This window comes from Maniola jurtina, chromosome 3 (genome assembly GCF_905333055.1).
Source record: "Maniola jurtina chromosome 3, ilManJurt1.1, whole genome shotgun sequence".
Taxonomy (NCBI): Eukaryota; Metazoa; Arthropoda; class Insecta; order Lepidoptera; family Nymphalidae; genus Maniola; species Maniola jurtina.
The window spans coordinates 768927-784215 of record NC_060031.1 but is presented as its reverse complement, the minus strand read 5'-3'; the positions used below and the strand labels follow the sequence as shown (position 1 = coordinate 784215).

The 15289-nt window shown below is 37.3% G+C and overlaps 3 protein-coding genes across 3 annotated transcripts; 2 read left to right on the top strand and 1 right to left on the bottom strand.

The window, feature by feature from the left end:
* The first annotated feature begins 2585 nt into the window (after positions 1-2585).
* Positions 2586-3361, top strand: LOC123881072 (39S ribosomal protein L21, mitochondrial). The gene is made up of 2 exons (XM_045929637.1): positions 2586-2731; positions 2839-3361. Exons 1-2 carry the CDS (start codon positions 2683-2685, stop codon positions 3312-3314), a joined length of 525 nt encoding a protein of 174 aa, XP_045785593.1. The 5' UTR covers positions 2586-2682; the 3' UTR covers positions 3315-3361.
* A 186-nt stretch (positions 3362-3547) lies between these two features.
* On the bottom strand, positions 3548-6668 carry LOC123881048 (regulator of telomere elongation helicase 1 homolog). The gene has a single exon (XM_045929593.1). The coding sequence runs from the start codon at positions 6583-6585 to the stop codon at positions 3640-3642; it is 2946 nt and encodes a 981-aa protein (XP_045785549.1). The 5' UTR covers positions 6586-6668; the 3' UTR covers positions 3548-3639.
* A 176-nt stretch (positions 6669-6844) lies between these two features.
* On the top strand, positions 6845-15140 carry LOC123881052 (probable elongator complex protein 2). Its single transcript, XM_045929600.1, has 13 exons — positions 6845-7069; positions 7272-7563; positions 7875-8093; positions 8310-8525; positions 9068-9282; positions 9682-9829; positions 10229-10426; positions 10803-10922; positions 11938-12103; positions 12724-12988; positions 13183-13246; positions 14113-14266; positions 14963-15140. The coding sequence occupies exons 1-13, from the start codon at positions 6944-6946 to the stop codon at positions 15099-15101; spliced, it is 2322 nt and encodes a 773-aa protein (XP_045785556.1). The 5' UTR covers positions 6845-6943; the 3' UTR covers positions 15102-15140.
* The last annotated feature ends 149 nt before the right edge of the window (positions 15141-15289 follow it).

Here is a 15289-nt window from a genome sequence, read left to right as displayed (position 1 = left end):
CATTTTGTATTCTCGTGCTTTTAATAGAATCTTAGGCGTGTTTTGTTGAAAAAGTGATTTTCGATCTGCATTTTCTACTTAGATTTATATATTTGATAATAGAAAAAAGGAATGAGGATAATTTTCCAAGCTAACGTTAACTCTCCGTCACTTGCTCCATACAAACGTGTGTAGTTTTGTTCTCATTTGAATACTAACCAATCAAACTCGATGCAATTTTATAATCACGTACTAGAAGTAATATTTGTGTTTGTTCATCCTTCAATGATGTCGCAACGAAGCAACGGATCGACGTAAATTTAACCTAATAAGCTTTTTATATCGGAAAGCCAAAGAATTCCCACGAGATTTTTACAAATCTAAATCAATGTGAGCTAACTCGCTGGCACCAGCTAGTACTTTATAAAAGTCTTCAATGGTTACAGACCTGCATACGTAAAATATAACGAACTAAAGCAGAAGTTCTATTTTGAGCTCAAAAAAACCTTGACACATTTACTAGTATGCTTAGTATGAGGTTTCACATCGAACCGACGTTGATAGACGTCGACGGACTTCAGTGTTAAAGTATGGTTAAAGTAAAATGGACCGCAAATGCCAAGTAGTCTAAATATCTACAACCAGCACTCCAAACGGAAAACTTATGAAATTAAAATCAGTAGTATTGAAACAATGTGAATTGCTACTTCGCACTTGTTAGCTTCGCAATCTTTGAGCTATGTTGGTTTCTCAGGCTTTTCACATTTCTGATTTAATCGCGTAGACAAACTCCAAGCATAACTCTGTCCATCGCCCGCCGAGTGACGGAGCATGAGCTTAGTTTATGTGAAAAACTATGATATTGGATAGTAAATAAGTCTGTGCGGGTCCTGAAAAAATCGCATTAAAAAAGCTGCGCTGTCATGAGCTTAGTCTCGGAGCCATATGATGTCAACACTAGTAACATGCACTGTTCAAAGACTTTGGTCTTCAAGTACTGAGGAACTTTGGATGAGAAGACTTCTCGAAGCTTCCAGCCGAGTTGGATTCGTAAAGTAACTTATCAATTGGTGAGATGGAAAATCTCGTACTAAGCACACTGGTTTAGCTGTACAGTGCGACGCAATTATTCATCCTGTGCTAATAGGCGCACTGCATGCTACTGCTTAGTGCCATTGTCTAGATAAGTCTGTTTGTGACCTAAAGCTGGACTAAATATTAAGGCACTTATCCCCCCGCACCGAGGACGAGCGAGTAGCTATCGACTATTTTCTCGCTCAAGAAACGCACAATTGATGTATTACCGTGTCTACATAACAAGTGTAGTTCTACGGATACTCTACGGTTTCGTAGCGCTACAAATACTCTACAGTTCCGTAGATGGGTCTACGGGTTCTTGCTCTACAGTTTTGTCACTCTACGACTTCGTAGCTTTACGGTCTCATAGTTCTACGGTTTCTATAAAAACCAGCCAAGTGCGAGTCAGACTCGCGCACCGAGGATTCCGTACTCGGGTATATATTCCGATATTTTGCAGTTTCCAAAAAAGGAATTTTTGGAAACCTAAATCCACGCGGATGAAGTCGCGGGCATCATCTAGTGAACAACAATAGCAAGCTGAGGCCTAAGTAAACTTGTACAACAGTCAGGTTTTGCGGGACATTGCTCTCCTAGTAGTGCGACAGCTCTCTGATAAATAACCATGGCAGAAATGTTTTTAATTTCATATGGCATTTCGTGGCAATTTCACATGTAGGTACACTAAAATTCTAGGAAACGTGCGCCATCGCTAGTTAGTGTAAACTAGAATGACGTACGAGTAACTTGATTTCTAAATAAATCAAGCAAAATAAGCTACCATATTCATATTGGAAAAAGCATTTGTATCTGGATTTGTTTATTAAGTAACTAAGTAAACTCTGTTATATGATGATATTTTAATCTCAAAGCTAAATAATTCACAAAATAGTGCTATCCTGTTGTAGCACTATAAGTGTGGCACCAAAAGAATAACACTATACCGCTTATGCTATGTTTAGATTTAAGACTCTACCACCGGTTATGAAAGAAGATTCTACAGAAAAGAGCCAGCAAGTAATCCAGTAGTTATTATTTTGTGCCAAATGACAAAAAAACGATACAATAATTTAAATTAGGTTCATATTATTATGTATGGGTTTGCCTGGAAGAGATCACTGTAGTGTGTCATGTATTTATTCTTTATGAAATTATAGTTAGAAATAACCTAGGGAAATAACGGTGTTAAAATAAACAAATAGATGAATGAATGATGCCTTCGATTCAGATCTTTAAAAATCCCGATCTTTAAAAAATTCCGGGATAAAATGTATCGTATTTATTATAATAATTCAGGTTATTAGCTAACTAACATCTTCATTTAAAATTTCAGCCAAATCGGTTCACTTATTGGGAAGGTGTAACAAACATCCACCAATTCTTTGTTTTTCATCCGCTGTACGTAATCTCATCTAATACCGCGTGTTTTCTCTATATCTGATGTCGGGTCGGATAGTATAAAAGCGTATAAAAATATTTTTAAACGAGTTTTTCTTGTGTCTATGGTTTGTTGTCAAATGTCAGTGTCGGTTGGTTGTCAAATTGTGTATTTAAGGTTATGTTATTTTGTAATTTGTATTCCCTAAAATGTTTTATTAAAAATTATTAAGATTTACGGATATAAAAATGATCAGGGCCGGCTTACAACGTCTCGCTAGTGTATTCAGTAGTCAAGGTATGGAAATAAAAAGCAATTAGTACCATAGGTGCATTCGGTTCTAATTTAAAAATCTTTTCAGTAAATTATATATATTTTTAACTGTTGTTTGTTTTTTGTTTCAGGTGGAATCCTCTCTCGATTTATAACACACAATGCGCCAGCCCAGACCCAACCGGCTGCAGACACAACAAAGGACGTAATAGCAACATGTAACAAACTAATTGAAGAAAAATCTCATCGCAATTTCGCCATAGTGCATTTACTTGGTAAACAGTGGCGTGTCACAGACGGTGATTTACTAGTGGTAGAAGGTTATTGGCCACCAAACATTGGCGACAAAATAACATTGGACAAAGTATTGCTAGCTGCTTCCAAAGATTTTTCTTTAATCGGCCGACCAATAGTCCAACCAGGCCTTGTAACAGTAACTGCAACAATTATATCAAAGGGCCTTTCACACACAAGAACACATTTCAAGAAGAAAAGAAGGAAGCAGTTCATGAGGATCAATTTTCAGAGAGCGCAGCAAACTATTTTGAGAATTAACTCTGTAGAAATACAAAATAAGTTAAATGAAGCTCCCAAGAATGTATTTTAGGTTGTAACTTAGTGCAAGTAGTTTTAATAAAATATCTTATACAGAAACCAGTTGTTTTATTATACTTTTCAATAAATAATTTATAATTGGAATAAATCTTAATAGTAAAATTTAGTTTAAAATTTAGATTGAAATACTTAAACATTTTTTTAAACATTAGTATTACTACATATTATTACCTATTAATCACATAATTTAGATTCACATAGCCTTTTTTAAAACATTATTATTCTTACATAATACCTATTATTTATTAGTCAATACACAAACGTTAAAATGTATTTTGTTTCTAAATTTTATTTGAAAAAATTTATAAAGATGTATGTCAACTTTGAAACTTAACATTATCACAGTATTCTTGAAAACTATTTTTATGGGATCCTTTTAAAAATCTTTTCATGCCTTTAAATAAATAAAATAATTTTCTGTTTTCCAATAAACCAGACAGTGTAGTGATGAACAGATCATAATTTTCTTCTTTTTTATATGAAGAAACTGCTGATTGAAATTTCTTATAGTTGTCTTGACCCAAAAATGTTTTCACTTCTTTAACAAAATCTATCAGAGATGTTGGAGCTACCCTTTCCTCAACTGCATCCACATTTTTTTCAGTATTGTTCAAACTTTCTTCAAATCCAAAAGGTTTGATTTTTAACTTCTTTTTCTTTGGCACTGTAGTGATGTTAGATTCTTCTGCATTTCTCTTATCTATTGTAACCACTGATTGTGTTGCTATTGGTTTAGAATTATTGCTATAATAGCTGTCTAATGCACTAAAAAGATCCTTTGTTTCTTTAGGCCTAAACTCATTAACATAAGATGATGACTGTGCATTCTTATAAAAGTCCATTGAGAAATCTGCATACACTTCATTAGAGTTTGGGTACTGATTGACAGACTTTTCACTTGAACTTTTATTAATTTTTCTCACATTTGCTGTTGGGAATGAAACTCCTGTTAAACTAGCAGTACTGCTTTCATTGTAGTTGGTATTTGTTTCATGTGGCATTAAAGGTTTTAGTTTAGGAGCTGGCAAAGATGTTTCAGCAGTTTTAAAAAACCTGCAAATTTCCCCGACTGTCTCACCAAACTTGTTGGAAAGGTTAATGTAGTCCTTCAACCAGGCAGATAAATGACCCTTCAATTTTGGATTATTGAACCTAGTGTCACAGAGTAGAATGGCTCCATAGTCGTTCTGATGCCTGATAACTCGTCCTATAGCTTGATTCACTGCTCTAGTGGCTTCTAAGGAATACCATTCATCACCAGACAAATATTCCTTTTGTGTAGCTCTAACCTCTTCAAGATACTTCTTCTTCAATATTATTCTTGGATCTTTAAGAGGAGGGAATGGCAACCCTGTTATAATCACAGCCCTTCCATTCATATCAGCAAAATCTAAGCCTTCTGACACTTTGCCTCTACATACTGCCACGAAACAAGCCCCTTTAGTACTTGGATCACTTATGTTGCTGTAATAATCATTTATGATAGTATTAAAAGTGTCTTTTCTCTGTGGCTCTACAAATATTGGCTTTATCTTGCAAATGCTCGACCAGATACCCTCAGCCTGCCACATTTCTTGACATTTGGTCATAATAGGGTACGATGGGAAGAAGACCAATAAGCCATCAGGTATAACTCTGGCAAAACTTAGGATAGTTCTACCCAAAGAGGAAATGTATTTAGGATTGTCCCGGTTTTGATAATTTGAATTCAATGGGACACCATCTGGACCTTGACTTATAATCTTGACATAGATCTGGTTCGATTTAACGATATGTGGGTTTTCTAGCTGCACACCAATTGGAATGCCTAACTCTGATATCAAAGGTTTTAGAGGAGCCAAAGTACCACTAGTTAAAATAATACTTCTGACATTTTGATCTAGCAATAGTTTCATGCCAAAACCTGGACTGAAGCACCAGTAACTTAATACTCTTTCAGCTGATTTACTACTTGCTGTTTTGAGTGCACCCCAGCCATCTGTCTTTTTGTTATTCTTCTTATCTTCTATTTGAATATGAACCTTGTAACATAGCTTTACTCTTTCTTTATAAGTATGTGTAGTGCCACTAAATACTACATTCAATAGATCAACAATCTTTTGTAATCCATTCCCTTTCCTCTGGAATGGAGATGCACTTGCTGTGGACAGGTATTGAATAAGATTTTCTATCAAAGTAATCACAGACATCTGGTTATGATCCCTAATTTCTGCTTTAGCGAGGAGCTCAAATATAAAACCACCAGGAAATGTGATGCCTTCTGTACCCACATTTATTTCATCTATAGCTTTTTCAAGAGTCAGCATCATTTCTTTCAATATGCATAAGTCATCACAGGTAAAGTCTTTAGGCTGATTAGTATCCAGGGTTGCATCCATCTGTTCATCGGCCCCATCAACAAATGATTTCATGACATGAGTTATTTCATCAATACACAATGCAACGTCAGTTGTTCTTATTTGTAAGGAAGCTGACTCCTCACACATTTTCTCTACATTATGTGCCTCGTCAAGTATAACTATGTTATTCAAAAGTTCAACTCCATTTGCTTTTCTCGATTTTGGATCTAATAAATAATTGTAAGGCATAAAAACTATATCAGCTTCTTGTTTGAGCTCTTTAGACAAATAATATGGACAGCATTTTAATTTCTTCCCTGCATTAACTAAATCTTCTATATCTAGAATCTCATCACCTTTTACGGATCTGTCATCCTTTTTAGATTCTACGTTGTTGTAAAAATGACAAGTACGAGATTTCACTTTTAACTGGCACATGTGTACTTTATTCATATTGTTGGTTTCTTTAGACACTTCCGGGTGAATACACATCTGGTCTCTGGAACCCAGCACTGATGCTTTAACATGTCTATAGCTGGATCTTTTTAATTCTTGCATAGCTTGAGTGAGCTGAGAATGTGTCCGCGAAGAATAAATAATTTTTGGCATACCCCAAGTCGTATTATCCTTCCCTTTTCCCGCACTCGCTTTATTGAGGTTGTCCCGAAGATTCCCACTAAGACCGCTATGCTCAGAGAAGTTCCCCAGCTGAGCATTCATCTGTAACTGCGCCTTCTTCACCAATAACCACGCCAGCGAGGAGCACAGCAAGCTGAGGGTCTTCCCGGTTCCCGTTGGTGACTCCAGTAACGCATTTGTGTTATTTTGTAAGCTCTCAATCACTTTTTCCATGTACACCTTTTGTACATTGTATGGCTCGAAAGGGAAATTCACTGGAATGCCATGTATCATAATTTCCGGCATATTAATTTAAAATAAATCCTTTTTTCAATAAAATTAAAGTCCATAAAATGCAATTATTATTTTGACCACAGACCAGCTGTTGTTTTTTTGACTGATCGATTTCCCGCCGAAATCTACAGATAAAGTATTAAATCTATCTTTCAAAAAAAAAAAAGGTCTTAATGTGTGGTCACGGCCTTAGTTACTCTGGCTATGTTGGTAACTTTTTAATCTTTTGTCTATGGTTTCTAAAAAATTTGACAAGCAGAGCAGAGAATGTCAAAAACATAACCTAAAAAGTTAAAAATTGTCAACAAACAACAAAACAAGAACATAGTCTCACAAACAGTGCAATAATTATAAATCTATAAAATAAAATATGAAAATATCAGTGGATCAAGTGTACACATCAGCAGCTTGCAACCGATCCCCAGAAATAGCGGATTGGAACAACGCTGGTCTTATATGTTTCGGCGCTTGCAATGCAGTGGTTATTTACGACACGGTAAATCATGTTTTTTTTTAAATATTATTAAAGCACTCAACGTGTGTAGACTAAAGTGCAAATATTTAAATTTGCTTGTAATATTCGTATGGACAATAATATATAAGCACATAAATACATTTTTATTTATTTATTTATTTAATGACCCTGGATACATAAACCATACATAAACATATACTTCATAAAATATCCTTTTTTTCAGAACGCCAAAGGCAAAGACCCACTCACGGTCCTCAGCCATCACAAATCAAAAGTAAACTTAGTAAAATGGCTCCAAAATCCTAACACCTCCTGCACAGAACTCTTATCATGTTCCGCAGACAAGACGGCAGCTATCTGGACCTTAGACAATGGGTTTTGGAAGGTTTCAAGTAGTTTAGTGGAACATAAAGATGGTGTGACTTGTGGCCATGGAGTATATGTTGATGGGGACAATCTATTGGTTTTTACTGGGTCTATTGATTCTAGTGTGTGTGTTTGGGAGAGGATAGATGGTAAATCACACATTAAAAAAATAAAATTGCCTTTTATGAAGAGTATGGTGTGTGCCATTCTTGTAGTCCAATCTGAATTTTAAACATGCTTTTCTTTCTACATTCTAAAACCACTTGTTTTGCACACTTAGTCTTGCTATGTATATTTTCTTAACTTAAAATAAGATGAGATGAGTCAGTAACTATAAACGTTTGTATAGACTGCTTTAAATCAAGTGTCTTTCACTACAGTAAACTAAGAAAAATCTTAAAATTATGCTCAACGTAGTAAACTAAGGATTTTCTCTCATTTATAATTCCATTTTTTACAGGTACAACAACACTGAAACAGAAAATCAACCTGCACTCAGGTCTGGCCCTGACGCTGCACAGCTATGTGCTGTCCTCAGTCAACAAGCCCATACTGTTCTGTGCTCTAGATGACCACAAGGTGCACATATTTGTTGAGCAGGGGGATAGTCAGTATCACAGGGTTCACATGTTGACAGGGCATGAGGATTGGGTGAGAGGCCTTGATGTTTTGAATGTTGGTAAGGAATTTTTTATGTTGATAATGCTAATTCTCATAGTCATGCTGGCCAAGTGCATCATGAGCAAACTTGTATTACAGTACCTATGAGATATTATTATAGTAATATCAAAAAAATCCATATGGTTTATATGACTTGGAAAGTGCACCAATGGTCAAGAACTATTTCTATACTACCAAGTATAATTGGTTTATTTTAGCTGTTTGAATCTTACAGATGATAACACATTAATACTAGCATCAGCCTCACAAGACACATACATACGCCTGTGGAAGATCCAGCGGTACGAGGATGAACCAGTGACAGGCATCAAGGTGGAACAGAAGGTGTTTGAGGCATACCAAGTGAAGTGGTCAGTCAAACTGGATGCTGTGTTGGCGGGGCATGAGGGCTGGGTGTACGGGGTGCAGTGGCAGACCACTGTTGATGATGGTAAGTGGTAATGGGCATTATTGCCACACAAGCTTATGCCCGTGACTATGATACTGACACCCCTTAAGGTTTGAATTTTCAAAAATCCTTTCTTAGTGGATGTCTACGACTACAGTTTAAATCTATAGAGCACACTTTCACTTTGCTTAGATTTAAGTTTCAGTTGAAACGAGACAGATTTATGCCAGCAGTATAGTGCAGTCTCGTTTTAACAGTGTCTTAAGAGCAAAGTCAAAGTGCGCTCAGCCTACGTCATAGTAACTCTATGCCTTTCGGCCCAATACGTCCAGTAATTTGAGCTGTGCGTTGATAGACCAATCAGTCAGTCAACTTTTCCTTTTGTATATTGAGATCTTTATTTGGTGAAATCATGATTTTTCAATTTTCGCGCTAACAATCGTTTGCTTTTAACTTGATTTTCTCTTTCTAACACGAAGCAATGCGAGTGACTATTCTCGCTCGCACACTCTTTAGCGTCTTAGATTGGATCGATGACGACCAGAAAGACTTCAAGCTAATAATAATAATAGCTGTTTTTCCAGAAACGAATCAGCCCATCTACCGCCTCCTTTCATCCTCCCTCGACAAGACCCTCATAATATGGCAACCAGAGAGCCGCGGCGGCGCGTGGGTGGAGACCGTCCGAGTGGGGGAAGTGGGGGGGAACGGGCTGGGCTTCTATGGCAGTCGGTTCGGTCCTGACGCGTTTCTGGGCCACGGGTACAATGGATCTCTGCATATATGGAAATATGATAAAGTAAGACATAATTGATATAAAGTTTTATTAGATGACGCCCGCGACTTTGTCCCTGTGGATTAACGTTTTAAAAATCCCGTGGGAACTCTTTAATTTTATGGGACCAAAAGTAACCCATGTCCTTGTCCAAAATATAAGCTAAATCTGCACCAAATTTCGTCAAAATTGGTTAAATTTAAATTGTCCATCTTCCTGTGGGAAGATGGACAATTTAAATTTAAGGTGTTATTTTTCGGAATAAAAGTAGCTTATGTTCGTTCCTGGGTTGTAACTCAACTCTGTACCCATTAAAATCGTTTAAACGTATAAGCTGTGAAAAAGTAACAGACAGACACACACACATAATAAAGGTGCAAAAAAACAATGCATTTAGCATTGTTTTTTTTTTACTTTTTTTAGGAGTCAAAGCAATGGCAACCCAGCGTAGTGGTGGGCGGTCACTTCAGCGAAGTGGAAGACATCCGCTGGGAATCCAAAGGTCGATACCTCGTGAGTGTGTCCCTCGACCAGACCACGAGGCTACACGCGCCCTGGCTGAGAGCTGACGGTAAGACAATACGATAATATGACGGTAGTACTCCATACTTCATACTAATATTATTTATACGTTACTGTCTGTCAGCTAGCTTTTCACGGCCTATCCATTTAACCGATTCCGATCGGTACAGAGGTATACAATAGGTTACCTTTATCCCGGAAAATCAGAGAGAATGTTTATGGAAAGAGGATTTTTACAAAACTTAAAATCGCCCACCATTTCTGGCGCAGATGTATTCTTACTAACGGTTTAACTATCCGCTGCTATACTCACACGACTTGTACTATTAATAATTCACGCCAGTATTATAAAACATTTTGCACGTCATTTGAGAGCATTTTGTACCTGTAAGGAGTGTAAGGTAATAGTGTATTGTGTCACACGCACTTGATAAGTTTTTTTTTTCAGGCAGCGGCACACAGTGGCACGAAATAGCCCGTCCCCAAGTCCACGGCTACGACATGGCGGCCATAGCTCTCGTGTCGCCCACCACCTTCGTCTCCGCCGCGGAGGAGAAAGTGTTGCGGGTGTTCCAAGCACCACACAACTTTACACGCAACTTCCACAATATAACGGGCGAGACCCTCGCTGCAGATGATGTAAAGGGTAAGTTGTTGCTTGCACCTTCTAGAATTTTCCATGCAAATCTATAAAATACTTTATCGCAGGAGGAAAATGAACGTATGAAAAGTTCTATCAACTTTTAACTCTGTTGTCAGCAAAATTGAAGGAACACTATCCAGGCTTTTTGAAAATGAATATCAATTTCCCCCGAAAATCCTTGAAAATAAGAGAATTATTTTTTTAATGGACATTGATATAGAATAGTAAGAAAGTCAGATCACAAACTTGGTTTGAATAAAAATATTTATTCTAAAATAAAACTTAACACGTAAGCAATAAGTTGTACCTATGGGTTAGGTTATTCTTTTTATAGTGATATAACTTATTTTATAGTTTCAGCATAATATTTTGCCCCCAGGTCCCGAGGGAGCTGCAGTGCCGTCTTTAGGATTGTCCAACAAGGCAGTGTTCAGCGCACAGGAAAATGGCAAACCAGACGACGACAACGATGGATACTTTGTGCCCATGGAACTACATGGTAAGTTATGATAAACAAAATACTAAAGCGATTTGCCTTAGTTTTGGCGTTTCCAGTGTCCTTTTTCAAAGGGTCTCCACTCATCAGATGCTTTGTATTAGCATATCAGAAGTGGGGCGGTAACCTAATTGCCTACCTGCCTTTTGTTCGGTCGATCTTAGCGTGCGGACGTATTATATCAATTTGTTTAATGCCTTAATCGAGCAATAAGGGTTGTATTTATATTGTATTGTATTCTTATATTTTTATTGAGTTTCACTTCTGGTATGCTAATATTTGATTATCATCCATGGGACAGGACACATTACCTCCGCATGCCTGGACTCGGTGATGGTGTCAGTGACGGAAATCAGCAGGAACCGTCGGGATACGATTACAGCCACAAAATTGAAAATACTAATTTATTTTTTTGTGATGTAACCACAAATTCACGGTTTTCGAATTTTTTTTCGGACACGTCAGACAGACAGACAGACAACGAATCAGTGGTAGATGCACTTGACGATTCAAAGTACATGTTTAAGTTTTATTGAATAAAAATATTTAGAATTTTTGAATTTTCCTGAACTGTTCCTTTTTTCCTTTTGAGGTACGGAACCCTAATTAATTGAAGAGTTCCCAAAGAATTTTTCAACGAAATCGCGGGCATCATCTAAATAATATAGTATATTATTTTCGGGCATCGATAATGGAGAGATAAATCGATATCTGGCTTAGTTTTAGATCTTGAACGGCAAGTAATAAAGTGATCGGCTTAAATAGGTTCGTAACCACACAATTTGTTACAGTTGGTTAGGACTGGCATCGAGAAAAGACAACAAATAACTACTGTTTTTTTTTTCTCGATGCCAATCCTATTCCTTCTTTTACATATAAAGTGATTATTAGCTAGATTTAAATTTTGATTAATTTTGATTTAGAATGCACTATATATACTGTAGCTATATAGAGAGGCGTATTCTCCAAGCGAATAATCTCTAAAAGTAAAGATTAAAAAAAAAACCTTAACTTTCAGAGCCCCCAACAGAAGAGACTCTGATGCAGAACACTCTGTGGCCGGAAGTGCACAAACTTTACGGCCACGGCTACGAGGTGTACTGCGTAGACGCAAGTGCTGACGGCAGTCTCATAGCCTCCGCCTGCAAAGCCACCACGGCGGAGCACGCGGCCGTGCTCTTGTGGTAACTAAATAATAATAATAAATAAGTAATGTAACCTAAATATCTTCCGACGAAATATCCCAATATATTTAGACTACGAGTTTTAGGAAATCGATCCAGAAACCTTTGCGCAAGGGCTGACAACAGTTGTACAAATGAACTATGTATAAATGCAATCAAATGAACTATACGCGAACACGTAGGCGAACATTATTTTTCTGATTTTTTAACCCCCGACCCAAAAAGAGGGGTGTTATAAGTTTGACGTGTGTATCTGTGTGTCTGTGTATCTGTCTGTGGCATCGTAGCGCCTAAACGAATGAACCGATTTTAATTTAGTTTTTTTTGTTTGAAAGGTGGCTTGATCGAGAGTGTTCTTAGCTATAATCTAAAAAAATTGGTTCAGCCGTTTAAGAGTTATCAGCTCTTTTCTAGTTTTCTTGTAGAAAAGAAGGTTAGATAACCGTTAGGTTCATAATATTATGTCAATAGACAAATGTCAACCTGTCAAGATGGACGTTGCCTAAATACATTATTATTTATTTGAAAATGATGTTTTGGAAAACTCAGATACTTTGGATCGTCGGGGGTGTTATAAATTTTTAATTTACACTTGTTTTATGATAAATTTATTTTAACAGGGAAACCAAAACCTGGCAACAAATCCAAAAACTAATATCCCATACACTGACGATCACTCAGCTTGCGTTCTCACCGGACAGCCAGCAACTACTCTCCGTATCCCGAGATCGAAGATGGACCTTATACCTCAGGACAGAGGGTTCAAATTCCTTCAACATAGCCGCCAGTACGGACAAAAAGAACGGAGTACACACGAGGATAATTTGGTGTTGTGCGTGGGCGCATGATAACAGTGTATTTAGTACTGGCTCTAGAGATGGAAAGGTGAGTTTATATGTCGCGTTTATTGCGGCATTATTAATAAATAAGACATTATAAAATTCTAAACCCGTGCCGGGAATCGAACCCGGGACCTCCCACTAATAAGATTATATCGCTTACACTACGCTAGGGCGGCCGCTAAAAATTATATCTATTAGTGATATCGATCAAACTAAACAATGATTATTGTTTTTTAGGTATGCGTATGGTCTAAAACCGACACAACAAGTGACTCCTCGCTTAAAGACTACAGTTTATTTGGTAAGTTAAATGTTAGATGTCTACTACCATATATTATAGTATACCTAGATACATAAAAAGACCGATTTTGACGAAATTTGGTACAGAGATAGCTTGCATTCCGGAAACGAATATAGGATGCTTTTTATCCCGAAAAACAGAGTTCCTACTGGATTTTATTATAATCCTAAATCCACCCAAGCATCAATTTTCTGAAAATAATTTGTGCGGACTCAGTGCTCAGTTATTTTGTGGGTTCAAATCCTGCCGGTTCGCAATTTTCAACATTATTCTTTTAACCTGAACCATATACTTTTTAACTGTGATGGCCTAGTGGTTAGGACGTCCGCCTCCTAATCGGAGGTCGGGGATTCGATCCCGATACGCACCTCTAACTTTCTGGAGTATGTGCGTTTTAAGTAATTAAATATCACTTGCTTTAACGCTAAAGGAAAACATCATGAGGAATCCTGCATGCCTGAAAGTTCTCCATAATCTTCTCAAAGGTGTATGTCTAACACCCATATTCTGAGTCGCAACCTCGAAAGCTCCTCGACTCCAACTCACTCGAGGGAGCCTCAAGGTATGACTCGAACGATCCTCGAAATTGGTATTCTTAGTTGTGAGGGTAAGGAAATAATGAGGTTCCTCGAATGAGTGTGAGTCGAGGCAAAACGTCATGAATTTCGTCATCATTTGGAGGAATATTTCGTTTTTGAATGAAATTTTGCTTGCCTTTTATTTTCAGGAGTCAAAATTCTGCCAATTTGCACTTGGCCAGTGTGGCTATGTGGCCGAATTCTTCTCACTCTGAGAAAAACCCAGTGCTCTGTAGTGAGCCGGCGAAGGGTTGATCATCATGATGTATATTTTTTTAATACTTTCAGGTAAACCATTAGAATTAGCCAACTCGGTGACCGCGCTAGCGTTCGCGCCGATGCCGGCAGATGTTAGAATACTTGCAGTGGGCTTAGAAACCGGCATTATAAAGATATACAAGTTCGACCTTACTTGGAGTTTGCTGTATGAGCTAGACAATAGGTACCATCATTTAATTTTTTGGTTATCTAAGTTTTTAGGGTTCTGTAAGTCAAAAGGAAAAACGGAAACCTTATAGGATCACCTTGTTGTGTCTGTTTTTGAAAACCAATAAAAAGCACTTGTGCAACCCACTAAACTATGACTCTATGATTAAGATTAAAAGTCATAGCTCATTAGAGCTATCCGGCACCCGATCATCACCACCGTCCTTGACCTATGACCTTAAGGGGCATGAGACGGGCCTGCCCGCGAAATTCAAATTTAATTTGGTTTTTCGCAATTTGTAAACTAATACGACAACGTAGGCTTACGGTATTTTAATTGCGATAATGGCAGTATCATCCTCACAGGTTTATATAAAAATCTTTACTTGAAAGGGTCCAGTTTAAGAAATTAATCCTAGTATCGACTAATCCACAAATTAATATTAGATACTGCCATTGTCGCAATTAAAATACCATAAGCGTACCTTGTCGTATTAGTTTACAAATTGCAAAAAACCAAATTAAATTTGAATTTCGCCGGCAGGCCCGTCGTTTTCACCTTAAAGATAAATTTTTGGTTTAAAGTTAACTGATTGGTGTGCAACTTGCTTTTACTGACATTCAATGGTATATAAAAAGCTGTCACTCAGCGGGCAATGGAGAGAGTTGTGTGTGGAGTTTCTCTTCTTATTTTTTCCGTTTTTTGTTCCAGTACGGCGCACCATATAACAGTGAAGCGCTTATTCTTCAAGCCGAGACGAGCTGACGAGGTTGAAACGAGCAAGGAACTGCTATTGGCCAGCTGTGGCAGTGATACCTTCGTTAGGATTTGTAAAATAAATTTATTGTAAATAAATATAATACCATAATAAATACTATATTTTGTTGAAGTTTTTTTTTTTAATTTTCTTATGAAGCTTAAAATTCCATCAGATGTCCTGTCTCCAGGATGAAAGCTATCTCTACGTCAAAATCGGTTTACGGCCGAAAGGAATGACCAATGGAAAGATGGCCCAAAAGTGTCTCAGAATTTAGAATA